The following is a 27022-nucleotide window of genomic DNA, read 5'->3' as shown; positions in this document are numbered from 1 at the left end:
AATTATGTGCTATTTGTAAATCTTTACTCTCATTTAGCATTTACATACCTACAGCGAGTATCATTCTCAGACTTATTGTAATGAAACTGATGCCAGAGAAAAACTTCCAGCTTTCACTGAGTGCCTCAGAAGCCCTGAAGTGAATTTTTGGCAGAAGTTAGTCATTTAGCAAACACAGAGAAATTACCAGTGCATTGTGACAGGAAATGGGAAAGCAGAACAGACCAGAATCTCATTTCTTCTCAGAGCTTTCCAGGTGATGAGTATCAACTGAAATACCAGATTTCCAAGAGGGGACTACTGTAGGGTAATGCATTAAACTGAAAGCTCTCCACTTCAATATTTTTTATATTTAAAAAAAAATAATTGTATTTATCAGACAGAGCACTCTGAAAAAACCCCCAAATGTGAGCATTTGATCAATCTGGGAAAACTAAAGAAAAGCTCATTAATGGAAAAAAATTAACTGTTTTAAAAAAATGGTTTAGGCAAACTTCCTTTACGTATCTTTGTTAAATTTGAAGACCGTGACTTGGAAGTGTGAAAATCACATTTTGCTTGTCAAAAATCAAGACAATGTGACATCAGAAGTGTTGGGGTGTGAAGAAGTCTACAGGGCCAGGCCCACAGTAAAGAGCTTCAAAAAAAGTAATGAATGCCAAGGGGCTCTGAGAGACAGAAGGGACTCCAAGATAGCATGATGGCTTGATTACCATGTACTCATTGACTGAAATCAGTAAAATCCTGTAAGATTTCTGCATTTGTTTTGCAGTTTAATTGTAGTCTTTAATCTCTTAAAAACCAAGGCACAATAATTCCAAGTATCAGATCCAGGGAATCCCCAAAACTGACAATCCAAGTACATGAAGCTGTGTACTTACCATTAGTACCATTCATGCTTCTGTGCCTTCATTGATGAATTCATTCCTGGCTCCCAAAAGTCACCCTCTGCTGTTACAGACAGAGCTGCAAGTGCTGCAAGTGACATTCTGTATTTCATAACCCTGAGTTCAATATCCATTATTGCTCCTTATGGCAATTTTAAAGATTTGTTTTATTTAAGGAAGCTTTTCTTCATCAAAATAACTGTAACAGATGTTTTATGTTCTATTTGTTTTGCTATGTGATAGCACTGCAGAGAGAGATTAAATTAACTCCCCAAGTAGTGTATTTCTAGGGTGAAAATAATTGAGAAGAAATCAAAACATATGTCCAAGCGTCTATTCAAGGGACAGATACTTTTCCAGTGCTGATTTTACTGATTCTTTACATGGTGCCATTGTTTCCAGTGAAAAGTGTGCATCACATTCCCAAGATCTGTGCACTTTATCACATTGGTGATCATGAACTTCAGTTAATACTAAAGCTATTAATAACTTACCTTTTTTCTCCTGAATCACAATTCCCATATTCCTCTAATGATCATGTTTTTATGTCTCAGTAATCCTAGTCCAGTGTACAGATTGATATATACTACAACTAAAATATCATTGTAGGTAAGGATTGGATTGCATGGCATAAAGTGAAATTACTGTTATTAAAGAACAGTAATAATTTATTTGACAAAATTTTAAAAAAATTAAAAATCCTGTTTGGAATTTCTTGAAGATGTGCCATGGAAACTGTATTACACTACATACATTTTGATTGACAAGGCTGCCCCAGGAACATTCCTTTTTAAAAGTATGAATAGTAAAAATATTCTATATTCTGAAGGTTTTTGTATACTGATAAATAAGCACAAAAACTGTACAATTTCAGCAGTGAAGTATGTCATGATTTTTGCCTTCCTTGTCATGGTTAACAGAATGACAGATCCGCCCACAAGTCACTAGCACCATGACAAACCATGCTATGGCAGCATGACAACTTTTCTCATCTAAATTAAAAAAGACATCAAGAAAATGTCACTGTTCCCATATTGAAGTCTTCTGACAAAACAAAGCTAGCGACACCACAACAGTCTCTCTCAACAGATGCCTCTTACTAAAACTTCAATTTGAGAAAAATGCTTTAAACACAAGACATTCTCTAAGGCATTAATCATCAATAGGGATCTTGGGGCTGATTTTATTCTCTGCTTTCCAGATATATGGAGTTATTTTGATTATGTCTGTGTTGGAGATTCAAACAATTTTGAACTGAACTAGTGGCACAGAACACATTGAAATGTGAACTTGAGAACTTGTACGCTAATAGCAATGTAGAATTTTTTTGTATACAGCACATTTTTGTGCAGAGACCCTTATGTCCCACATATTAAAAAACCCCACAATAACTCTTTAACTGCTTTAGCAGAGCTAAATACTATTTAGGTTGAATTATTTCAGCATGGAGTAAATTCTAACAGAAGGCTTGGGTTTTCTAGCCACTGACATACTGACTTTAAAGGTGCTTGGTGCACACAGTGAAACTCAGAGATATCAGAAGATAGAAGATTGACATATCAAGACAGCAAATAGACTGAATTATACCAGAAAGTGTTTGGTAAATGTACTGGGCCACTGTTATGTACAGAGGGAATTTACGTTAAAAATAATAAAAGCCAGTAGAGATTTAGCCAGCTACAAGAGCTGGGTTGAAGATTTATGCTGTTACCTCAGATGAAGCATGAGCTCACAGTTAGGGAAGTGGTTAGTGTGAGTTGGTTGACACTCCCTTTCCTGCCCCTTTAGGCTGAGCTGTTGCTGTGCATCCAGCTGAGCCTGAGCTTCCTGCATGGAGGATTCTGACCCTGGTACCGCAGAGTCCCGAGTCGGCAGCACTGTCTTTGGCAGGGCTCTCAGCTCTCCTTTTGAATAAAAGGAGCAAAAGGGGTTAATGCAAGTTGTGCAAGGTTGTTTTGGGAGTGTGTGGTAGAGGTGGGGGTCAGATTTCATTCATTTATTTACTGTCCTTTCTTGCAGTCCTGACCAGGAATGATCATCATTTTTCATCAAAGAAATAGCTGGTGGTAGCTCAACTAATCTTATCAGCTGCTGCTCTTGCTTTTTGAGATCAATATAAAGCATTTCCAGGTTTTTGCAGTGAGGTTCCATGGTTTCTTAGCTGTGCTAAGAGGATCCCTGTAGTGTTTCTTAGGTGTGCTCTGAAACCCTGACAATCTGTATCCCTTGCAGTGCTGTCCTCCCAGTGCATGCATATATATGTCTCCATATATGAGCACATTCTTCTGTTGTCTTTGCACATCATTTTCATTCCTTCCCATAATTTATTCATGCCAGTTTGTCATCAAGTATTGTATTTCTGCCCATTCATTAGTGGATGATAAAGGAATGGTGTAATACCAAACAGCATGAGGAAGAAATGCGCCAGGGACTTGGCAGATTGGGGGTTGTATGTACAAAACTCAATGAGAAATTCCAGTTCATTCCCTGTCCTGGCAAATGTTACTGCTTACTGAGGGGATGATCCTTCCAGCAGTTGTGTGCCAAAATCCCATAGATGCCATCAGTTTCTGTAATGAGGACTTGCAGTTTCGGATCCTCAAAGCACAAAGCTTTCTTTAGCTACCTGAAAAGGTGCCCCAGGCTTCTCTTCAGTCTCTTCAGAGGCAGTTGCAGGTAGTGGCTCTGTCAAGACATCGAGTAACACCTGGCTGCAGGTCTGTAATTAGCAGCACTGATGTGAATAAACTTGTTTGCAGCTTTAAAATTCAGCAGATGTACTGGCATTCATAGGCTTAGGACCTAGTTGACCTGATTGTGTGTGTTTTTTGTGGAGTAGTTGGTCAATGCTAAGGTAAACATCTCTGCTCCTACCACTGCTTTCTTCTGGCTGAAGTAACAAAGTTGAAAAATGCAAAATCTCTATGGGAATGGTAAAAGCTGCAGTAAGTTGCTAATTGTTTAGACAAATAATTTACTTCCATGGATTTCTACCTTTAAAACACTGTATCTTGTTGACCACAACTTTAAAATGTCTATTTTTCATTCTTCTCCTGTGTCTTCTGCTGGATTGGGAAGGTGGACAGCATGGCAAGTCTCCACAACATCCACGTTCGCACAGGCTGCTTCTGTAACACTGGAGCCTGCCAGATGCATCTGGGCATAAGCAATGAGGACGTCCAAAGGAACCTGCAGGTTAGTCTCTGAATATGGTTAGAAGTTAAGACCTAAAGTGCATCACATCCCATGATTTTGAGTCTCTGTGACTTTAAAACTTAAGTTAAATTTGACTTGGTGTTTTAAGCATTCAACTGCTTTGCCTTGTTAAGGAACTAATGATTGAAACTTGGCTCATTGAAATGAGGTATTGAAACTAAATCATTTGATGGATGCAGAGAAGTATGTGTTGCTTGTTATTATTTCATTGGAGAATAGAAAACCAATTGTTTGGTTTTGGAATTGCATGATATCAAGACTTCCAGCAGAATAGAATTTCCTGGACAATTCCTCTCATGTTTTTCTTTAAGCATCCCAATTAATTATTGTACATACTAATGCTCAAGAGTTGTAGACCTGTTGCTGTTGGGCGTTGCAATTTAAAATACATATACAAATTGGACAGGAAACAGTAAAGGCAAATACGCAGTGAATCTCAGAGAATGAAGCAAATTTAGATGAAATCTACTTAGATTACTGGTGTTAGAGTTTTAGAATATGAATGTAAAGATTGTTTTCAAGATTACTAATGTTTTCCATAAGTTGTCATTAAAATATGTATAGTAGGATGTATTACACTGAAGTGGAGGAGGCTTCCTGTCTGCATATTTGTCAGAGTTTGAAATTGCAGTAAATTAATTCAGAACAATCAAAAACTTTATTAATGGTATTCTTTCAAAGGTAAAAAAAATCTAATGGCTATAATGTTATTATAGCTCCCAGAGACATATAGATAATTTTGCAAGCACATTTACATGCAGGACTGATAGCACCAGCTCTTAATGGCTTCTGCAGCTCTTTAATATCTTCCTTGGTAAAATGGTGCTTTGACTTGCATTGGAAGCTCTCTCCTCTGAGAAAACAAAAGTCTACCCTTTTGCTGAAGTGAAAAATGCCAAATAACCAGCTGCAATGCTCCTGGATCTCCTTATACAAATAGGATTTTGCTAAGGAGTGAGTGACTTCTTTTAGGTCTGTGTCATTTAAATGGGGATAGGCCAAAGTTAAATTTATAGAGACACTTAATCGCCGAAGGTTGTATAATGAGGTGGTACAGTTACACAGTCATTATTTGGGGACATCCCATTCCCATCAGTGCTTTGAGAAGGATCAGGATGAGTTATTGACAACATTACTGTGTAGAGGGAGGCATCTTTTATCACATTATTTGCACATATACTTCAGTTTCATCTTTTCCCAGGGTGCTGGCTATATTCTTCCTTCCCTGATGAAGTTGTACATGATAAAATGCCTGTGAGGGAGGACTTTCTGTCTTCAAGTGTCCCTGGAGAAGTGTGGTTAGTTTTCTTAGAATGTTATGTAGGAACTTGCTTATTTACTTGCACAGTAGGAACCTCTCTCCTCAGTCAATCAAGCAATTCTTGGCAGAAGGGTTGCAGAAGGGTGTATTACCAGATGCGACCTAATTTTGAAAATATTGCTTCTGCTCTGTTGTCAAGGATAAAAACTACTTCACACTGCATTAAAATATTTACTACTGTGTTGCATGCTTTGACATAGATGTAGGGTTTTTATTTCTCCTTGCTTAAATGGCATCTGTGTTCACTGTCCTGTGACATTTCTTGCTTAAAAAAAAAAAAGACCTCATGTAAATAAACTATTCAATTGTCCATTTTTAATATTTTTAATATGACAGAAATGTGTAAATAAATTAAATTCTGAGAGAAAATACCCAACAGCTTGAGTTTGGACTAAATCTTAAGTCCATTGGTGACCTGCTATTAAGTGGATGAACAAAGGGGGACTCTAGCTTGCAGCACTCAATAACTCACTTAAAGAATGAGAAACTTTTGCCCTTAGGGGAGATATTTCCATAACATCTTGTCTGAGAGACCTAACGGATGGGTATCAACATGCAGGTCACTATAGGACATTCAAAAAATTTTTCAGCAAGATTTTTTCAAGTGGAAACTTGTGCTCTTCAAAGGAGGAAGTGTTGGAGGGAAGATTAGTTCTCTTTATCCTAAAATCAATGTGTTGACTGGATCAGCAAGACAGATTTTTTGGATATTCCTATGTCACTTAGGATGTCTGAGCTCTAGATTCAAGTCTCTGCTCTGCTGCTATACCAAATGAGTTAGTTCTCTCCTGTTTGGACTATTAAACAAAAGCCATGATAAAGCCACTGGTGTAAAATGGTGCTTTTCTGACTAGTGAATATCAAGAAAACTTCCCCCAAAAAATCAACCATCTCATGGTTTATTTTCTTATCTGAACGTAACATCACAGTTTGAGTCCCAGTGAACTATGCAGATGAGACTGGAGTATCCCTGGAGATTGTCTGAGCTGACCATCATGGGACATACAACCTTTAAGGGATTCTTTGTATGTTTTTGGGAAGTATCTCTTCCCCTGGAATAGAATAGGACAAGCTGCTCAAAATTATCTTCATAGTCTAAGTAAATCATGAGATGATTGAGGGTATTTTCTTCATTTTCTCTTTGTATTGATGAGTTAACCTTCTATTTTTTATAACAGTTTTTCAGGTTAGAATTAAGAGACTCATTAATAACTGGGTAAAATTAGAGAGAAATAAAGCAAAGTATCATGACAGCTCTCTGGTTTTCTTCCTATTTCAAACTAGGCTGGCCATGTCTGTGGAGATAACATAGACCTACTTGATGGACGTCCCACTGGTTCTGTGAGAATATCCTTTGGCTACATGTCTTCTTTTGAAGATGCACAGACGTTTTTGAATTTCATCATAGCCACCAGACTCTCCAACTCGGATGCTGAGATTCCTCTCCAGTCTGTTACAAAGCTGCCGACAGAGTCTGTTCCAGATGACCACCTTTCTTTTAACAAGGCAGATAAATTGTCTCCAATTCTGCAAATCTCTGACAGAGAACTCAGGAATATTCCATCTGAGGCAGAGACAACTGGCAGCTGGCAGCCACCAGAGCCTGAGGCAGAAAGCATGAGGGCAGCTGTTTCTGAGACTGCAGTGCCAACATGTAGAAAAGGTGGCAAGCCCATCACTGTTGCCAAAATTTACCTCTACCCAATCAAATCCTGCTCTGCATTTGAGGTATGTGCTTTGAACCATTCGGAAGTGCTTGTGCAGCTCAGCCTTGTGTTTTTCATCAGACCCATGTGTATGAGATACTAGGAAGCAGGGTGTGGGTACCCATGTTTCCTTTTTTCCAGGTTCTTGGATCAAGTCCCACGTGTTAGGCTACCTTGCTACCTTGAAGGATTTTGGATTAGGCTGAGGTTACAGGGGAGGGTTAAATGTGCCTTCTGCTCTCCCCTCCCCCACAACAGCCAAATCGGCATGTAATATGCTGTCTTGAAGACAATAGTTGGATTTGCAAAACTTGACTAAAATATAATCAAATAATTAGTATGATTTTACAGAATGACATATGATGGACTCGTAGGCATTGAAGGGTAGGCAGCAATTGAGAAGTAACTTGATTAACATGTTATAATTGAGAGGCGGCTGATTTACATTACAAAGAAATGTTATCATTAAAAATACATTTGCAACAGAAATATGACATTTAAGTGTTGCTGTGCTATTTGAAAGTTCACTCTTTGAAGATTTTAATTGCTTTTTTACCAAGTTAATAATATCATCACCTTAGCTGTGACTTTTTTTTTTTTAATAATGCATGATGAAATAGGTGTATGGCCCACACATGACCTAGGATGTCACTCTGCTTAGTACCATACTGGGAAGTGATTTAATGAATGTCAATAATGGTATAACTTTCCCTACGAAAACTTACTGGTGTAGGTCAGTGTCTCACATCTGAGAGAAAATTGGGGTCAAATCCAGTAACGAATCTCCTGAATTTCAAACAGGGCTTCTCAGCTGATTTGATTATGTTTTGGTGGTTTTTTTTCTTTCTCAGTGCAGAGGGGTTGGGCAATTAAACACTATTAAATGATCAACCAAACATCTGTATTTTTAAATTTGGGTTGGCTTATGATGTCTTTAATTCAGAGACACAATCCTGAGCATCAAATGGGACCTGAACAAACAATTTCCACCCCTTATTAACCTCCCACTAGATCAAACTGTTTAGAAAATCAAATTAATTGCCCATTTCATGTGAAAATTTTTTAACCTTTGTTGAAGTGTTGCAGTTTTCATAGCTGTATTAGAGAAGCCCAGGATGAAAGCTGCTGAAATATGTTGGCAGTACTCATGCACCTGTGGGGTTAAGTTCTGTTTTTGACACGCAGGCTGGTGTTGTGAGATACATGCCACAACATTCAGCACTAGGAAGGCTTTGAAGTGATTGTGCCCAGGAGCAGGTAAGACATACCTCAGCATGAAAAACAGTTTATGTTTCCCCACAAGCTGAGCCAGATTTCTCCTCTTCAAGCTCTGTGAGGGGAAACAGCTTTAGGTGATAAATTCACACGAACCTGGTACTCCCCAGCAGACAGGACTGCAGTTCTATGTGGAGAGGGAAAAGCCCCATGCCTCATGCATAGTGCTTGTGCCAGGCATGAGTTAATGGGCCCAGAGTGAAAGCAGGACTCATCTTACCTCAGCTTCCACCTCTACAGCTCAGCCCTGTTCTGTAAGGAGTGAGAGATGGATACCTGCTTAGTCATTTTAGCATAAAGTAGGCATCTGCAGTAGGAGAAATAAATCTTCCTAGATATTTCTGTTTCTTTTCTTGACTGCAAGAGGAATCCAAGGCAACTTCGATTATGCAGCTAACACTAGGTGATCTGAATAATTTAAAAACAGATATAAAAACTGCAACTACATTATGAGGTTTAATTTTGCATGTCTAGTATAATTTTTGAAGTCTGTTTTGATTTTTTTATGACAAAGCCTCAGCCACAATAAAGACCTGTATTACCTGTCAGAGCCTGTATTACCAAAGAGTTACAGAAAATTAAATAAATAGGGGATTTAGTGTATGGTATTGGAAGGGACTGGAATTTGACTATAAAGAGCATTTAGCTTTTCTTCTCCTCTACTTAAACAGTATTTTTTGTGCATTTCCACATGGTTTCCATGTGGTTTATATAAGGTACCTGAGTGCATGCAAAAGGACAGTAGAAATTGACCTAACAAATGGGAAATTGTTGTTATCCACTGGGAAAGGGCTTTCACTGCATTGGGAGAGCAGGCCAGGAGTTGAAGTCAAAAGAGTATTTTGATTTTGATGAGGTTTTTATATTGAAGTAAATCCCTGCAAAAAATATGTTCGCTTTTGTGACTTTTCCTGTCCACCAGATATTCTTCTTGTTTTTTCTCCCTAAAAGTCTGACTGGCACTTCTAGACCTGTCATACATTTATAAGCAGCCTGTGAAAGATCTGCCAATCTCACTGTCTGCCTATATAAGAGATAAAAATGCCATCTTACATACCACCATTTGTAAAATGAACTTTAAACTCAATTATCCCGTTCTAAATCACCAAGTGGCTTAGTCTCTTCCCAATGAGAAAAAGTAGAACAGAAAGTCATGGCTGCCAGGACCCAGACCCTGCAGAGTGCGCTAACTTCCAATATGTATCTATATATATATGTTTTTATATGTCATTACTGCAGCTTCAGCCTGTATCACCTTGAAACAGGAAAACAATGTGTGTCACATGAACTTGAGTGTGAAGCAAGACATGCTAGAGAAGACACCTTACCACAATTAAATGGAATCAAATCCTGGAAATAATTTTGCTTTCTAAAATATTGATTATACCAGAATCTCTAGGCTTTATCTTGAAAAGACTGAATCATAGCCAAAACTATTCTTTTGCCATTTGTTTAGTGGGTTTTTTCATAGACTTCACACTTAAATTTTATTATCTCCTTACTTCAGGAAATGCATAAACTTCTGAAGTAGTTCTAAAGTATCATGTAGCCTTAGTCATTGATTGGAATCCAAGAATTGCAAATCATCTAAAATAGCTTTCTATGCTTTGTAGTTGCTGGAAATGTAGAGCAGTATTTTCCCAATTAAAACCTTGCTCTCCGTGTTTATCAGTTATAGGGTAACTCAGCTGATGTGAAAAGGCAGAAGTGGTTCAAATGCTGACTTGTAGTAAATTCATTCACCTTCCAATACTTTGATATTTGAGATCAGAAGCTCATGGATCTGTAGGTTCAAGTGGAGGCCTCCTGCTGGTATGGGAGGTCAGACCTTTAGTATGTTCTGTTACTAGGGTTTATTGTAACTACGTGATCACTTGAGTTTTCCTAAAATAATGTGTGCAGTGGAAAATTCCAGATAACTGTGAGCAGGACTCAGCCCATCTGCCACTGAAATCTGCCCACAGAGTTGCTGGTTGCAGGATAGATGATTAGAGGCAGGAGGACAAACTTGAGGAGGATGTGAGTTCGAACTCACAGCTGTTTGATCTCCTCTTTAGAGTCACATAATCTCCTCCTCTCCTAAACTCTGATTTCTCTGTTCTATTCTAAGTGGTTTAGTATGAGAGGTTCTTGACCTCCAGAGAAAATGAGAGTGCAGAGTGCTTTGACAGCTGGGAGGATGAAACTTGGCATGAAGATTGTCAGCTCACTGCAGGTCAGGTGGTTTCTGCAGAATTGTATGGAGTGTTCCTGGCCATTGTTATCTCATGGATTTTGTACACATGGTGCAGGAAGCAGAGGGCAGAGTTTTCTAGCTCAGCTTCTCAAATTTGGGGTTTTGTCCTACAATTATTTTATTAAATAGAGAAAAGCAGAGGAGTAACCTCTATCCCAGACCACTTTATTTTTTCCAGCAAAAAATGTGTTTTAAACATGCATTTTTAAACAGGAACATCTCTCACGTTGATGACTTTTGCATAATTATATAATGCAATGTGCCCAGTGAAAGAGGTTAGGAATTTAAACTAATAACTAATTAATAACTTTATTATTCTTACAGTAGATTTCAGAGTATAAAAAAGTGCATCTCAACAGAGAAGATGAACTAGCTTTAATTTAAAATACAATGCAACTTCCTAATGGTCAGTGGATAAATTATATGTAAGACCATTAACATTTTTAAACTTAGATAATTTAAAGCCTTTTCAGTGATTCTTTTAAAGTGTTCAAAAACTGTGTTGGCCTTCATGATGACATTACTGTGAACTATGGGAGAAATGCAGCACAAAATATTTTACAGAAAAATCTGAAATAAAGAAAAAACCAAACAACACCACACGTTTTTGCAGTGGATATTTTCATTTTGTGATAGGAAAAGATGGACTAAAGCAGATGGGACAATACCAAGTACTGGCTGTATTATGCAATGATCCTTATGAGAGGTAGAGGAGACCATACATTGAATGATCCTGGGATGCATAATCACCTGCTATGCTTGGAATGAAGGCGTGTGCTGGTATCTGTCAGTAAAACCACGCACTCCCTGCTTTCCTTCTGTCCTCTCATTTTAATTTGTACCAGTAGCCAGAGATGGCCAGGCAACTTCAGGGAATCACATTACAGGCTATACAATGCACTACTGCTCACTGCCACCTATGCTAATCTGCTCTATTTTACTTTATTTAACAATCCCTTCAGTCCCTGTGAAATAAGGGCAGTATGTGCTCTGCACAGGCCTAAGTGCTGAGAGAAGAAATGAATGTGTTCTTCCTTGCTCATCTCCAGTGTCAATATTAGCAGCCAACCAGCTCTGGCTGTTCAGAGCTGTCTGGGACTCTCCACCTGAGGCAGCCACAGTTATTTTGTTGTTGCAGCTTCCTTTACCAGCAACATGTGCAATACAGTGAGCTGAAAAGTGGAGAGGGATTTGGGCACCTGACAATGCTCAGAGAATATCCATGACAGGATAGGGACTCACTGCAGGGCACAGTGTGTGACTCTGACTACAATGGCAATTTGTAGAGGAAGAGGAGAAAATGAGTTGAGGACCTGTAGTCATGGACTGCATCACATTTGTGGTTTGAGTGTAGCGTGGTGTTAGTTGCCATTATTTTGGACCTGTCAGAAATATCTTGAGTGGAAGGTGTTGATTATTTCCAAGTATCTGCTAGTTAGCTAGACTTACCCTTTAATGCCTGTTATCATGCAAGAACTTCCTGAAGCTCTGATTAAAAAGATTTATTTTCTTCATAAAGCCTCTTGCCTTCAGTGAAGGGTAAGCAAATGCTTCAGCTATTTCCTGAATAAGATTGCTGTCCTGAAGTGGAACCAAAACAACTGAATGTTGCAATAGGGAACTGAGAAACTTTGTGGTCTTCTTCTGTTTTTCTGCTTTTTTAGTTTATTCTGCTCTCTATATCAATCAAATCCTGTAGAGATCTGTTGGATTCATGGGAGGATGTATTACCAATTAATGATCTTCTTTTTTGGAAGGGACATTTGTTAGCAGGAAATTCTTGCAGCTCTCAGATGATCACCAGCTGTTCAAATGCATTTTGTAGTCTAATTATACAGGATAACCAAAAATGCTGTCTCTCCAAAGAATAATTTCCATTAAGAACAAAAGTGTATTCTTCAGCTGATATTGCAGTCTTTGGGCTGATTCCTCTCCTAAAAAAGACAGGGCAAAGGTTCACATAGATGAGGTGCTGACAGTTTGAGGTACTTGGATAATGTGATTTCAGACGACACTGTCAGACCTAAAATTTCTGTTTATCACAGAATTTTCATCCACAGTTGCATAAAAAAAATGCCAAATAATATTATAAATTAAGGAGGTTGATAGAACATATTTCTTGTCCTAATTTTTATTTTTCTATTTTCTGTGTTCGGTATAGTTGACTGCGCTGTGGTGAAATTGTTTTTATTTCAGTTTTGATGCTTTAAGTTTTCAGTTCTACCATGCCTGCCCTTAGCTTTCTATAGTCAGGCAGTCAGTGTCAAATTGCTGCTGCAGGCTTCTATAAAAACAGGAAAAGTTTATATGAGATATTTTAGGTTCTGTCAAGTTTTGGGTTGATCACATGATAAACAAAAATGTGAATTTTAATTCATCTAGCTAGTGCTTCCAGACATGCTGTTCTTCATAGCATCAGGCTGTGCCTGACATATCTTTTACTCAGTAGGGTTTTGCTGAAGTCTTTTGTTGGCTAATTCATGTGAGATGTGCTCAGCTTTTCTATAAGAATTCAACAAAGTTCAGCTGTAAACTTTTCTCCCCATTCAACTGTGACTAGAAAGCATACGTGAGCTGAAGAATATGTTGGTGGCCAGCTTTATATTACAAGAATGGTATTAATATTTTAACATTCTGGAGAAGAAAGCAGATATTAATGTCACCCAAAGGCATTACTAAAATTGCTCTCTTTTTGGATTTCAAGATTACCATCTGTGTAGCATCAGAAACAGATGTTCTTTTCACCAGAAAAATGTATGTGAAAGCAAGGACAATGTTCTTGTATGGGCTATTCAATGTAAAGGCTGTTATAGGCATAATGGAAAAACAGATAGCAAAGAAGACAATGTGTTTTGTCGTAAGGGAATTTAAAGAAACTATTATTCTCCCAGCAAAACCAAAAGCTTCAGTGGCAGAGATTTTCTCAAATGGATTAATTGGTAAAATGGTCCCATTTTATGAAAAACAAGTTTTTTCAGAATTTTGAATTTCACAGTTTTCCTGCTTTCTGTTTGTTTGGTTTTGCCTCAATTCATAAAAGTCCTATAAAATTTCTGTGCTTTTTAAGTTAAATGAAAATTTCTGGAGGAATAGGTCCTAAAAATTGATGAGTTATAAAATTGAAGACAGTTTTCAGAGTGTTTCGGAGACTCTTTATTCTTATAGCTCTGTTAAACTGTATGATAATATGTAACAACTTTCAGTAATTTGATTTATTTTGTCAGCATTGTGCAGTGATATCTTTATCTTTGATTAATGGATTCTTTTCCTTCTCTTTTCCTTTCAGCATGAATCTCTTAATGCAGCAAACATTTTTTGAACCCTTGTACCCCTCCTAATGTTTTCCCAGGTTACAGAATGGCCAGTAGGAAACCAGGGTTTGCTGTATGACCGCAACTGGATGGTTGTAAACCAGAATGGAGTCTGCATGACTCAGAAGCAGGAGCCAAGGTTGTGTCTTGTGAACCCTTCAATTGATCTGAAGCAAAAAATTATGGTCATTCAGGCAGAAGGTTGGTAAACAATATCCTTTCCTTGCCTTCTTTATTGGTGTGGGATTTCTAGGCAGGGACACCTGCATGCTTCCACCAAACTACTGAATGCTGTGCATGCTTACTTGTGACTTCAGGGACAAGTTCTGTGCCAGCTGTGGGCAATGAAGCCCATCCTGGTATATGCAGCCCTGGGGGACTTCCTAATTTATTGTTGGGCAGGCAGAGAGTAGACAGTGACTCCCTATGTGCAATCACTAAGTGAATGCTCCAGGATGGAGAAAGGAACAGACAGATATGGAAATTTACTGACTAGTGTCTCTCCACAGCATGAAGTCCCATAGCCTGAAGGGATTGTAAATCCTGCAAAGGTAAAGGAATAGGAGTCTTAACATTAAACACCTTGGACAAAAACCTTCCCATTTTGGATCTCTCTTCCTCCTTCCATCTGTGGGATTAGAGGGGTAAAGTCTTCAGTGGAAATTAGTATGAATTAAAATAAGGACCAGACATTATTTAACTCAATTAAATACTTTCACTAGCAGGCAAATATTTTATGATATTTGAGCTTCCTGGGAATTATCAAAATCCTTTTTATTCACTGCTGAGGGGGGAAAAAATGAAAAAAATATGTAAAGTGTTACAGAAAGCCCTTTACTACTGAGGGGTGAAAATAATTTATTTTCATAACAGTGCCTTTGCCTCTGAACACTGGAACAGGTTTGAATTGACAGAAGTCATTACTAATGCTGAGTTTGCTCGTGTCTGAATGGTGTTCATCATTTCCCTGGGGTCCCACGTTTACTCAGCCAATAATGTGTTAACCACTAGTAACACACATGCCCACATTTTCAGCAGCCAGAGCAAAACAAGGGAACCTATCTTCAGATTTTTCACTCTTTTTTAGAAAGCCATATGAGAGGATCTGTAACCACAGTCTCCTTTCTGTGTGTACATTAAGGTTGCCGTAATCTCCAACTGTCTGAGCACTCTCCATAGAATTAAATCTGACCTGTTGATTCTTTTTCTCTGAAATAGGTTTCTCAAATGTACATTTTGATACTTCCACTAATTTTCTATTTGCTATTTTCTGTTTCCAATCCCAAACACAAACTAGTCTCTTCTTAGGGATCCCAGACTTGCTCACTGACACATACACTGCTGCTTTCCTCTCTTTCCTTGGCACTATTTCCTTGAAAATCTGTCATTAATTCATTTCAGTTCTACATGGAACACCTTGCACCTCAAATTTCTGTAGTAGACTTGCACAGACAGCCATCTCCCACAACTTTTAAATTATCAAGTGCTTCAGAACTAATTATTTCTAGAGATTTGTTTCCTTACCATCTCACTTCCTTTCTGACCATTCTGAGTCTGTTCTTCATTTTTTTTCCTTACTAGCACTCGTTCAGACAAATGCCTACCCATTAGTATGTTCACCTGTCAATAACACCTGTCAGTAACACCTGTCATACTTCAGGGAGTCAGGAGGAAGTTTTCCCAGACAAAAATGACAGTCAAGCCACCCATTTCACACTGAGATTTACAGTCTCTTGCCACAGTTAGTGCTGGGGTGAAATTTGCCTTTAAATTCTACATTTTCACTGTCATTTGCCTTTCCTTCCTATGAAAGTTAGAACCATTTCCCCACAGAAGTGATTGTCCAAGTCCATCGATCATTTTTCTACCCAAAAGTAATTGATCAGTGTGCTCTAATGGCAATGTCATTGCCATTTATTTACAGCCTGCTTTGGTACAGCCAGTGTGTAAGAATGGAGTCATTTTATTCTTTGTATAATGACTCTAGCTGCCAAAGTCCTAGCCCATGAGGTGATCCGGGGCCTCTTTTCTAGTAGTCCTGCTGGTTGGTCTTGCAACCTGTGGCATTTTTTTAAATTCTTGACAGTGAGATAATGGGAGTCTTTTCCTTGGGGAGTCTATTCCAGAGCTTACTGCTCCTCAGATGGCACAATGATGGGAGCACACACAAACCAGCAGGATAAGGCTGAGCACATAAAACTGTAGGAAGTTGTTCCAATATTTATTAGGTTTTCTTTCTTCTTACCTGCAGTCTAAATCCATTATTTGTTTGTTGGTGTTAAATTTTTAATCTTTATCTTTTATCCCTACACAAACATGGGTCAGTGTTATGTCTTCCACTTAAATAATTTCATGGCAGACAAATTTAATTTAATAAATTGACTCTTTCCTCACAAATCCCATGTTAATCCCTGCTGCTTTTGTCACCACACCTCCAGCCTGTCTGTAGTTGGTTGCAAACGTGGGGCCTGAAGCTGAGTGCTGCCTGTGAGCAGTGATCCATGTGATGGGGAGCAGTGGAACCCACTAGAGCCAGGCTGGTTGTTCTGGAGTTCAGCAGGGATCCATGGGGTGGGGATCACTGGAACTCACTTGGGCCAGACTGGTTGTTGTGAAGCTCAGCCTGTGAGCAGAGATACATGTGGTGGGGAGCAGTGGCACCCAGTTGAGCCAAGCTGATTATTCTGAAGCTCAGAACCTTAGCTGCCTGTGTTGGTGGCCGATGCTATTTCAGATCCGTAGCTCTTGGCCTGGTGACTGACAGCTGCCTCCAGGTCTCCTACTGCTTTGCTCCTTCGTCCACATGGAAGACCATCCACCCAAACCACCTTTGCTCAGCCACAGCCGCATGCATCTTTCCAAGCTGAGCTTTGTTCCCTCCATCTCTTCTCCCCCTGCCCTCACAGTCCCTGTGCTGAGTTTCTCTGTTCTCTCCATTTCTGCCATGCCCTTGCTTTGGTGACTGTGCAGGCCCAGCGCTGCAGGTGACGGTGACAGCACAGTCCAGCTGCCTGCCTCTGCAAGGAGCCGTACCCGCGGTGCTTTCCCCGCCAGCCCCGCTGCTCTCCGCGCTTTTCCTGTTGGGAGCACAGCCTGTGGCTCACACCTCTGCCCCGGGCAAGCTTTGCTGGCTGGAGGGACTCTCTCCAAAAGAGAGAGCCTAAGGCAAGCATGCTCCTGGAATAGGGGCTCTGGTAAGTGCCTGAAGCCGAGTGAGCTGGATCCCGCATAGCTGGAGTACACAGCGGTTTTTAAGTGCATTTTGCTGTTACACTGTTAGATTATGGTGAATGCTTTATCTGTGCCACTCTTAAAACATAATGAGTCTGTTCTCTCTTTCCCTCCGGCACACGTGTTCCTCTTCCTCTAGAACTTTTCATTAGCAGAAAATTTGTTTATGGCTATTTTATTTCAATGTGGCTTAATATTCTCTGTCCAAGAAAAATTTGTCAGCATGATTTAGTGTGACTGTAGCTACTTTAACACCTTTTGCTGAATTCCCTGTGCTGAGACACCCTTTCTGGGTTGTTCTTTAACCCCTGCATGTTGGGTGTCTCTGTAGCCCCAGCTGTGGAAGGGCAGAACTTGCTGTCTGACCAACCCAGATGTGCAGTCGTGCCACCCATTCACTGTGGGCAGCAAGGATGGCAGAGTGGGGCTCTGCACTAGCCCAAAGCTGCCTGAAGGCTTAGGATCTTTGCCTGGCATGCCTGCAAAATTAGTTAGCTTGCATGGCAGCTGGGGAGCTCCAGGTGTTTCCTGGATCTCTGACAAAGGGGTTAAGTGAGAGCAGAGGGAGAGGAAGGGCTTGTGTGTAGTCTCTCACTGGTACTTTTCTTCCTCAGAGGGAATGAGATTTTAATTTTGAGAAACTGCATTTATTAATTTTTTCAGAATTATTTTCTTAGGCAATGCGGTTGTAACAGGCATTCCCTATTTTGTTTACTGTTCAGAATGAAACAAAGCCTTGCTATCACAGAACCCACTTTGAGAAAATCAGTGTACCTAACTCCAAATCAGACTTCATGGAGAGAAAGAATTTCATGTGTCTTGAATGAAATTATTAGAGGTTTGGCTCCCAGTAACTGAAAGGTAGGCAGGAGCAAGTGCCTTCATTTCCAGAAACCCTATTACTGGAGTGAGAATCAAGGGAAATCTCAGTGTCCTCCTCCATCAAATACGTGGGAGCACAGATTACATCGCACTTGTTCCTGACCTACACAAATGTGTAGCCAAACAGAATTCAGCTGAGAATATATTTCTGGAAAAGACTAATTTCTCTTTTTCCATTTTAGCTAACAATCAGCATTAATCTGGCAAGTTGAGCATTAGCTTGTCACTGTGCAGTGGGAGAAATTCTGAGTGTTGAGGATGCATCTTAAAATATTGGAGTAGAAAGATGCTAGCAAAACTGAGCAGCTAATTGCACTTTATGGAGTTTATTGTGCCTTCAAATAGTCATGTGTTACTGCCAATAAAAATAATGGGAATTAAGTGCATACACTGATGAAAGAATATACATGAATGGTTTATATTTCAGTCTATTGAAATAACAGATCTCTAATTTTTCCATTGACTGAAAATAGGAGCTATAACGATAAGATTTTTTTATATTAATACTGTGAGCACATCTGTGAATTTTATTATCAAGCAAATTACCATGGAGAATGACAGCTTTTGCACTTTAGTAACTGGCAATACTCTGTTTTATTTTTTTTGCCCTAAAGACAGAATAAAATTGTAATTAACAATGTTTAACTGACCTAAACATCACTGTAAAATGTGTACTGTTCAATAAAAATGTGATACACTTGCTGGTATGTAAAAGCCTTTTTAAAGCCCTGAAATTCTATTTTAAGAAATTTTGTGAGTATGCCTTTCTTAGGAAGTATTTGAAAGATGTAACAGTTAAGAGTGCTGCAGAATGAAATATTTCAAACTCATCTTTTCCAGAAGGAATGATACTAATGTTTAATTGTTTCAAAGCCCAAGAGTTCTAGTTGATAAGATAGTAACATTGGCTTTTTTTCAGGTTGTTACAGGGTAGTTCAAAACATTTTTACATGTATTATTTTCTTAAGTGAACCCAACTTTTCCCCCTCTATCTTCACTTACGACATATACTAACATAATTAACCAAAGAAGAGGTAGACCACTTTCTGTTTTGTAAAACATGCATGAAACAGAACTGATAGTGGTGTTACAATGAATCTGAACTACATTTTATTACTCTGCAGAAGAAAATAAGCCAACTTGATTTCACCATATCACAGAGCTGGTAGAGCATGATTTTTTTTTTTGTTTGTTTTACAATGTTGTATAATATAAAAATATGTAGTTATAATTCTGGGAAATGGTGGGGAGGGTGTCAAAGTTTTGGTTAATATCTGTTGCAATGTTGCAGTGTAATAGAAAAGCAGGATTTATTGCAGTCACACAGTAAAACACTTTGTTCTTCATTTAAGATTATTGTTTTCAATTAACAGAAAGAAAAGTAGTACAGCTTTTCTTTTTGGTTCTAGCAAACTACAGTATTCTTTCCATGTCTTTGGCTCATTCTGTTCAAGATGAGAAAGATGTGGGTGAAATTAAAATAGATCATTACCAGGGAATCCTCAGCTTGTTTAAACTTGGAGATGAATAGATGGGAATTATTGTCTCATTTGCAGTTTTCCATACATTTTGTCTTGTCTTTAAATTATCATAGTTTTGTCTCACAGTATATTTCTTTTTTGAAAAGACTGGGCCTCTTTTTTTCTTCCCCTCCTCCTCCATCTTTCATCTTTCAGATCACTCAATCCCTCTACTCCAACATGATAGTGTTTAACATCTCCTGACTTGTCAGAGGAACCATCCTTTCAACAGAAACCGTGACTGAGGCCATAATTCCGTGCCAGTTTTGCTGCCTGAGATAAACAGAGAAGGAAATTACTCAAAGCTGAAATTGTGTATTTTTTAAATATGCTTTGAGTACCAAGGTCATCTGCAGCCTTTGCACTTTGTTTTATCATTTGGAGCCACCTGCCGGCAGAGAATATAATTCTAGCAAAAAGAAAAAGGATTTTTTTTTTAATTTGCTGTTAGTGAAGCTGCTGTGACTGTGCAAAGGAACAAAAATAGCAACTTTTTTCATGTTCCTATCATTCTTCATAATTTTTTTATTTAAATATGACTTTCTGTCTTCCCACCTAGGCATGGACCCAATATGTGTACCACTAGAAGACAATACTGGAAAAGAGGCTGTGACCTGTGAGAGTAAGGTCTGTTCACACAGGTAAGGGAGAGCAGAGAGGTACTGAAGCTGAAAATCACTGTAGTGGCACTCAGGATGTGAACATAGACAGAATGTATACGCAGACTGAAGTCCTTGAAAAAATGGTGGAAAGCAATGAATGATTAGTGAACAAGGAGAGTGGTCCTATTTAAATAAGTAAGTTGGGATGCCCAACATGTCTGATAGAAAATAGTAAAAAATTTTGAGAGATGAAAAAAGGAGAGGAAGGACAGTACAGTTAACTGACTTTGTGAGATCTTTTTATTTACTTGCTCCAAGCATGAGAAAAGGAGGTGTCCCCAGTTACCTCTCAGAAGGACGTGAATTCAATTCTCACATTTAATAGTGATGGTGTTAGCAGCTTTGCCCATTTCATACCGCATGGATTTAAAACTGCTAGAACCTTCTAAAGTTATAAACAGCTTTCCATATTTGCAATCCTTTTTAATTTTGTTTTGACCGCCCATGTTGTTCAGTGTCCCCTTAACAATCTTGACTGCAGGTACGTAAGTTAAATAACATTAATTCTAATCAGTAGACATACCACTTCAGTGAATATAACATTAGGAATAAAATTATTTCCTATCCATAAACTTAAGTGTTTATTCATCATATTTTCTAAGAACTTCCTGCAGTCTCATTAAGTTTTCTGAGTGGCAGTGTATCAAGTGCCTTCCTAAAGTACATTTGCATTATCTACTGTGTTTCTTTTCAATGAGTCTCTTGGTAAGTCCAACTAAAAGAGGCACTTAAAGATTTATGTCTTCCTTTCACCAAGGTATACTAATTTTTTGTAGCCCTCTACATTTGCTTCTCTGAGTAACACATAAACAAACCAGCAAAAGACCTGGCAATTTCCCCATGGAGCCATGCAGAAAATTATCTTCTCCTTCTTTTCTACTAGCTATTCAGATGATAAAGAGGATCTTTTCCTCAGAAGTGTATTTTCCTCAGGTAGTGGAACCCACCCAAGAGTCATTTGTTTTAACCATCTGTCCCACTTCCCTTAGTGTTGACTCATCTCTAGCCTCCCCATGGTAAGCCCATCTATTACAGGCTATAAAAAAGCCTGAGTTATCTTTCTCTCTGTGTGCATAAAATTTGTTTCCATACTGTTTATTGTAGCTTCTCTTTCATGTTACTGACTATGTCATTTTTATTGTATCAAATTGGAAGTTTTCATGGGAAACTTTCTTAGAGTTCTGTGAAGGAAGGAAAGAGAATGAACAAGAAGGGGGTTGTGAAAACAATTTGCAGGGAGTGGACTGTGATTAGCAAATAAACAAAAGAAGTAAAGCAAGATGAGTTGAACAACATTGATGAGGCTCTGAAACTGCTCAGAGACCCAATAGCCATTTATGCCCGTTTCCAGTGTTTCAGCAGAGGAGCCTCCAGGGCCAAAAATAATGAGAAAAACAGTGCTTTGCAAGAGGACAGGAGGTGATTTGTGGTCAGGGGTCCTTTCTGCAACATGTTTAAGGTGAGCAGTGGGGCCAAAAGTCTTTGTTAAAAGGCTGTTATTAGAAGGAAATGCCTGGTGAATGTATTTTCTATTTATTAGTTCTGTTCTCTGATGCTGTTATTTCATCCAGTTCTGTTGGCTTATTCTGAATTTAGACTGAGATAACTGAGAAAAGTACATGATGTAGAATCTGCAAGCAGTCATGTGAGGAAGTTTAATTTTGCAGCAGCCGTGGAAGTTTAATGAGCCCAAATTTCCCTTCTGAAGCAATTCATCAGCGTTAGCCTTCATCCCAGAGGGGGCTGCTCACTTCAGAGGGACCTGGCTTTCTGGTACAATGTCTACCAGTGACATAAATGATGAAAGTAGAAGCAATGTTGACAGGATTGATGCTGAAGAGGACCCTAAACGCTCAAGGTTGCTGCTCTACTGAAATAAGGAGGGACACAACCTCCTCTTTGACAGGTTGCAAAATCAAAGAGATCAAGGGAAGTGTAGCAGTGGTAGAAGACAAAGGTGTAGTTAAGAACAAGGTGAACTGAGCCTGTTGTATTATATCCCATGGGATCAATATTCAGACTTCATCTGTCCTTGTTTCTTGTTCTGTAAATTACCCTGCTAGAGGGACCAGTTGTAATGCACTGAAGCTAAATGACATAATAGAAAGATGAGTGGGAAACTCAAGGCAAACAGCAAGTGAAATAAGAGAGAAATAGGCTCTCTTTTATAAATTGCCTGACATGTGCCAAATGAAATGTAATGCTGACAGATGTAAAGTTATACTCCGCAAAAATAAACACAAGCAGAAAACAAGTAGAATTGAGCTACAACAGAATGACTTTGACTAAGACCTTGAAGAGATGATGGTACTTGCTCAGAAAATGGTCTGACAAGGGAAAGCAATTTGAAAACACGTGATTTGGAGTACAAAAACTACACAGTGGCATTTGATGAAATATGAAGGATGGTGTGAGTCTCTAACGCAGCCACTATGATTCAAAACAGTAAGTGTATACAGAGAGGGCAAAACTTTCTTCCTGATTTATACAGTATTAATTTCCAACACACTGCGAGAGGCAATTGGCTCAAGAGAGATTTTAAACACCCCTAGAACCTCTGTGAAGGTGGAAAAAAATATTGGAGGAATTTGTTTCACCTGCACTGTTACCATGGAAGAGTCATGTGTTCTCATTAACAGCCTTCTGCCTAACATAGTTCAGACTGTGAAATCTCATGTGGACACTCACCTTTTGGCCTCTTTCTTGACACGGTGCCTGCATCTCATACTCATACCAGAATACCATTCCAGTTCTAGGGCATCACTGGCTAGATGCAGCTCTGGTTGACATCTGTCCACTCTGAGTGGGGAGAGAGATGTAGAGCTGCACCATAATTCAAAATTCAGAATAAGCACTGAAGAGATACCAGATCCATGCAGAATTATAAAATCTCCTTGGTTTCACTTCTGCTGGCTTTGTACCTGTGAAGTTCAGTTGAACACAACAGAGCAGTTTGTAAAGCCAAGCCAATTTCCTCTCAATCCTGGGGTTTAGCACCTTTTGCTGTGAGTAGCTGTTTTCTTGTTTCACAAAGCAGATGGTTTCCATGCAGATCAACTGCTTAGGCTGGATAGACATCAGGGTGAGAATAGGAACACAACTACTTCACTTTCCTTGCTGTAGGTATGTTTCCTAGGTCAGCATAGGAAGTCACATTCCTCTTATATTTAAAGTTAGGTATAAGTCAAATTTCCTTATGGGTTCAGTAGAGAGTTGAACATTCCCACAGTGAGGGTCATCCTGTTCTGAGGTCTAATATAGATGGGAACTACTTACTTCTTTTCATTATCTGTGAGTGAAAACCAGACAACTGATTTAAACGAGATGTCTGGGAGATTTAAATGACATTAAGTTTACTCAGGGCTGAGGAACCTAATGTCAAACAGCATCAGTGTCCTTCTTGGATTGAGAGAGATGATTTCAAAGTCCCTCTAGGAGAGACTACAACCAGGTAAAGAAGGCAATTCTATTGCCAGCTTGCATAACTCACTAGATATTTTACAAGTAATGGAAGTCATCTTTAGAGAGATGCTTGGCCTCTGTTAGTGGAGCCATGTTTTAATATGACATGTTGGGACAAACATGATTTAAATTGGAGAGGTTACATCATTGTACCTGATGGGATCATTAAAAATTACACACAGCAAAGCAGTCTTAAACTGAACTCAAATCATTCCTCTCTGTTTTTAGCAAAAAATACAGACCAGAGTGTGACTATTTCATAATACTGTATTGTAATAATGTTATATGGGCAACCACTTATTGTATTTCAGAGTCAGTGTCTTCAGTGTTATGATTAATCCTTTAATCCTTTATTCTATAGTAATTTTCCATACTAAACTAAATTAGATCTTGTGAAAGTCAATTTAAAGAGGAAAGGAGTAAACTTGAAGAAATGAGGAATTAGAGTCATGCAGATCTTCACATCAGATATTCATCAGACAGTATGGATTCTGTACTTCGTATTGAAGGAAGCAGAATAAACATCTTCACAATTTAACTTCTGTTTTGCAAATTAATGTTTGGCAAATCAAATTTTAACTTCCTTCCTTCTTGTAATAGAGTAAAAACATATGACTGTGGAGAAAGAATTGCTGGCTGGCTCTCTGTGTTTCTTGGTCGTCCTTGTCGCTTGATAAGACAAAGTTCAGACATGAAAAGCAAGTCACATCAGAAAAATACAAAAGGTATGTTGTCATCCTTAAAAATATTTGTGATTCCTTATGCAAAAATCAGACTTATGGACTTCACACTGAGTGTACAGGTATGATAAAGGCTGAAAGAGTTATGCAGTATAGATCTAGTCGTTGTGTTATACCCAAATTGACTTTTTGATGCCCTTCTACTTGTTAAATTTGGTGAAAATGTACAGAGGAACCAGTATTGGGGGGAAGTTATTATCATGGCCATGATTTTGCCGGCAGACACAAAGAGACCATTTAGAAAAATGATTGTAAAGAATCAAATAATTTATTCAGAGATTAAATTTCATTACAAAAATAATTGAAAGAGTATTGAAAATGTATAGATATTGCTCTTGTAAACTATTTTACAAATTTGGTAAAATCTCACGTCTATCTCAGTTTCTAACTGCATTGCATCATAACCATTTGCAGGTTGGAGGGCATGCTTGGAATATTTCCTTAGTGCCTGGAACCGAATTAATAAACTAGCAATGAGAATGAGTAAAAAGTCAAAGAAAGATGAGGTGAAATTACTAATTTTTATGATGATTTTAGAATGTTGGATTGATTTTTATTTTTTTTAGGTCTGTCATCTGCTACAAACATCTCACTGTCTCTTGTGAATGAAGCACAATACCTCCTGATAAATGTAGCAAGCATTCTGCAGCTGAAAGAACACATTTCTGCAAGGTAAGATGCTTCTGCCTCCAAATGTCTCTTGGTGATCTTTCATTCCAGAATCTTGCATAAGATGCCAATATAGGTGTTTTATGTGGAAATGTAGAGATAGTTACTTTCCTACATTCAAAAATATACAGCTACTAAACTGCTATAACTACTAATTATTTTATGATTTTTGAAAATTTGGATTAAATGCATGAGCATCATCTGTCTACCAGTCATCTTTAGGAAAATTTAAATGAAATTTTTGACAAATGATTTGGTGAAAGGATACTGAGAAGCAGCCAACTTCTGTTTGTCAGAAGAACAAGGATAAAGAGGTTTTCTCAACGTAAATTGTCTGGCAGGTAAAAATATAAAGTCTGGCTGAACTATTTCTCTCCCATGGGAACTGTTAAGATTTAGAGTAAATATGCACAACAGAAATACTTTGAAAGTATTTTCAGGACTGGAATAATTTTATTTCTTAATTTAATTTGGCTTTACTTATACAAAAATGGGAGATAGAAGCAGGAAATAAAACACTGAGTCAGTCTATAATTCAAAGTTTACAAACCCATTACCAAACAAATTTTCATATACTGACTACAGAAAATTTTTGTTTCTTGACTATAACTAGGAAAGGTTCAAATTCCACAAGAAATCTTCCCTCAAGTCCTGCATTATGACTGTGCATCTCACTATCCCAGCATTTGTATCTGAACCCTCTTTTCCTGTCTCTTAAAACTTTTGCTTCTTCCTGGAGTTATCTTCTTCTCTTAGTCACCCACCAAACACATCCCCTGCATTGAAAATTCCTGCTTTGAATAGAAGAAGAATATATGTATCTGTATACATATCTGCAGGAGGATATGTATATACCTTCAGGATTTAAATCCACTGACTGAACGAAGCATCGCCAAGACCACTGGGGCTTGCATTGTCTGAGGATTTTCCTTCTTCAGGAGCAGACTACTGGGCAATTTTAGAATATCATGGGAAATTATTGTAGAAAAGGTTTGAAGCAGTCCATCTCTCAGTGTTTTGACTACCCTGTCTCAGTGACAATGTCTTCTTGTGAGGCTTGACTGGCTAGGTTGCATCTCCTTGGGAGGGCACTTCTTGCAGACATCCCTTACTCAGGATGGGCCTTTTCCATGATAAGACTCAGTGAGGAACCTTCCAGATACGGGATTTGAGTACAAAGATGAAGAGTAAGAAGTAGCAAGTGAGGAGAAAGGAGAACAATGAACTTCAGTAAGACATTCAACATCAGATCAATCACTGATTTTACACCTAATATCTTCCAGCACAACTAGGCTTGTAATCCCCATTTCCTCAAAGGAAGCTCCAGATGTGACCAGAGCTGCAATGGTGACTGAGAAGCATCTGGCTTCCCACTCTGCAGCCTGAGTTGGAAGTGTCCTCCCTTCCATGCATTTTTGCCATGCAGTGCTTTTCCTGGGTAATGAAGAAATAAATTCAGATATACAGCATCCTCATTCTGCACTGTTACTAAATCATGGAGTATGGACTTTCCAAATATTGAACTATCCAATGTACTTTTAAGAGCTGCACTTCTGGGTCTTTATTAAATATTGGAGGGTTTTTAAAAGTATTATTTAGCTTCTTGGCATTTGAGTTTGGTTTTGCTTAAATGAAACCTGCTAAATTTTGCAAAACAATTTCAATTTTCAATTAATTTTTTTAATTTCACTTTGTGTCTTCCATAAGTAAAAACTAGTCTTCAGTTTGCACTTGGCATTTTGGAGGTGATCTAAAACAGAAACAGCAATTCAATTCAAAATCAGAATCCAGTGTACTGTTGGAGGGCTACATGTACCTGCAGACATTTGTCTCTCTGCTGTTTCCATTACAGGATACCTCCATGCAAATCCCTATGGCCTGGCCTAATGCTCAAATGTTCTTGT

General features: G+C 38.5%; 1 protein-coding gene across 1 annotated transcript in view; it reads left to right on the top strand.

Annotated features, from left to right (window-relative positions):
• MOCOS (molybdenum cofactor sulfurase) overlaps window positions 1-27022 on the top strand; it is a 206364-nt gene that overhangs the window by 166850 nt on the left and 12492 nt on the right. The window contains exons 7-12 of the mRNA XM_064703449.1: window positions 3966-4082; window positions 6709-7152; window positions 13991-14153; window positions 20145-20226; window positions 24310-24434; window positions 25016-25121. Coding sequence (XP_064559519.1) covers window positions 3966-4082; window positions 6709-7152; window positions 13991-14153; window positions 20145-20226; window positions 24310-24434; window positions 25016-25121 — 1037 coding nt within the window. The remainder of the gene's footprint in view (window positions 1-3965; window positions 4083-6708; window positions 7153-13990; window positions 14154-20144; window positions 20227-24309; window positions 24435-25015; window positions 25122-27022) is intronic.

This window comes from Zonotrichia leucophrys, chromosome 2 (assembly GCF_028769735.1).
Source record: "Zonotrichia leucophrys gambelii isolate GWCS_2022_RI chromosome 2, RI_Zleu_2.0, whole genome shotgun sequence".
NCBI lineage: Eukaryota > Metazoa > Chordata > Aves > Passeriformes > Passerellidae > Zonotrichia > Zonotrichia leucophrys.
This window is presented reverse-complemented; position numbering and strand designations above follow the sequence as displayed.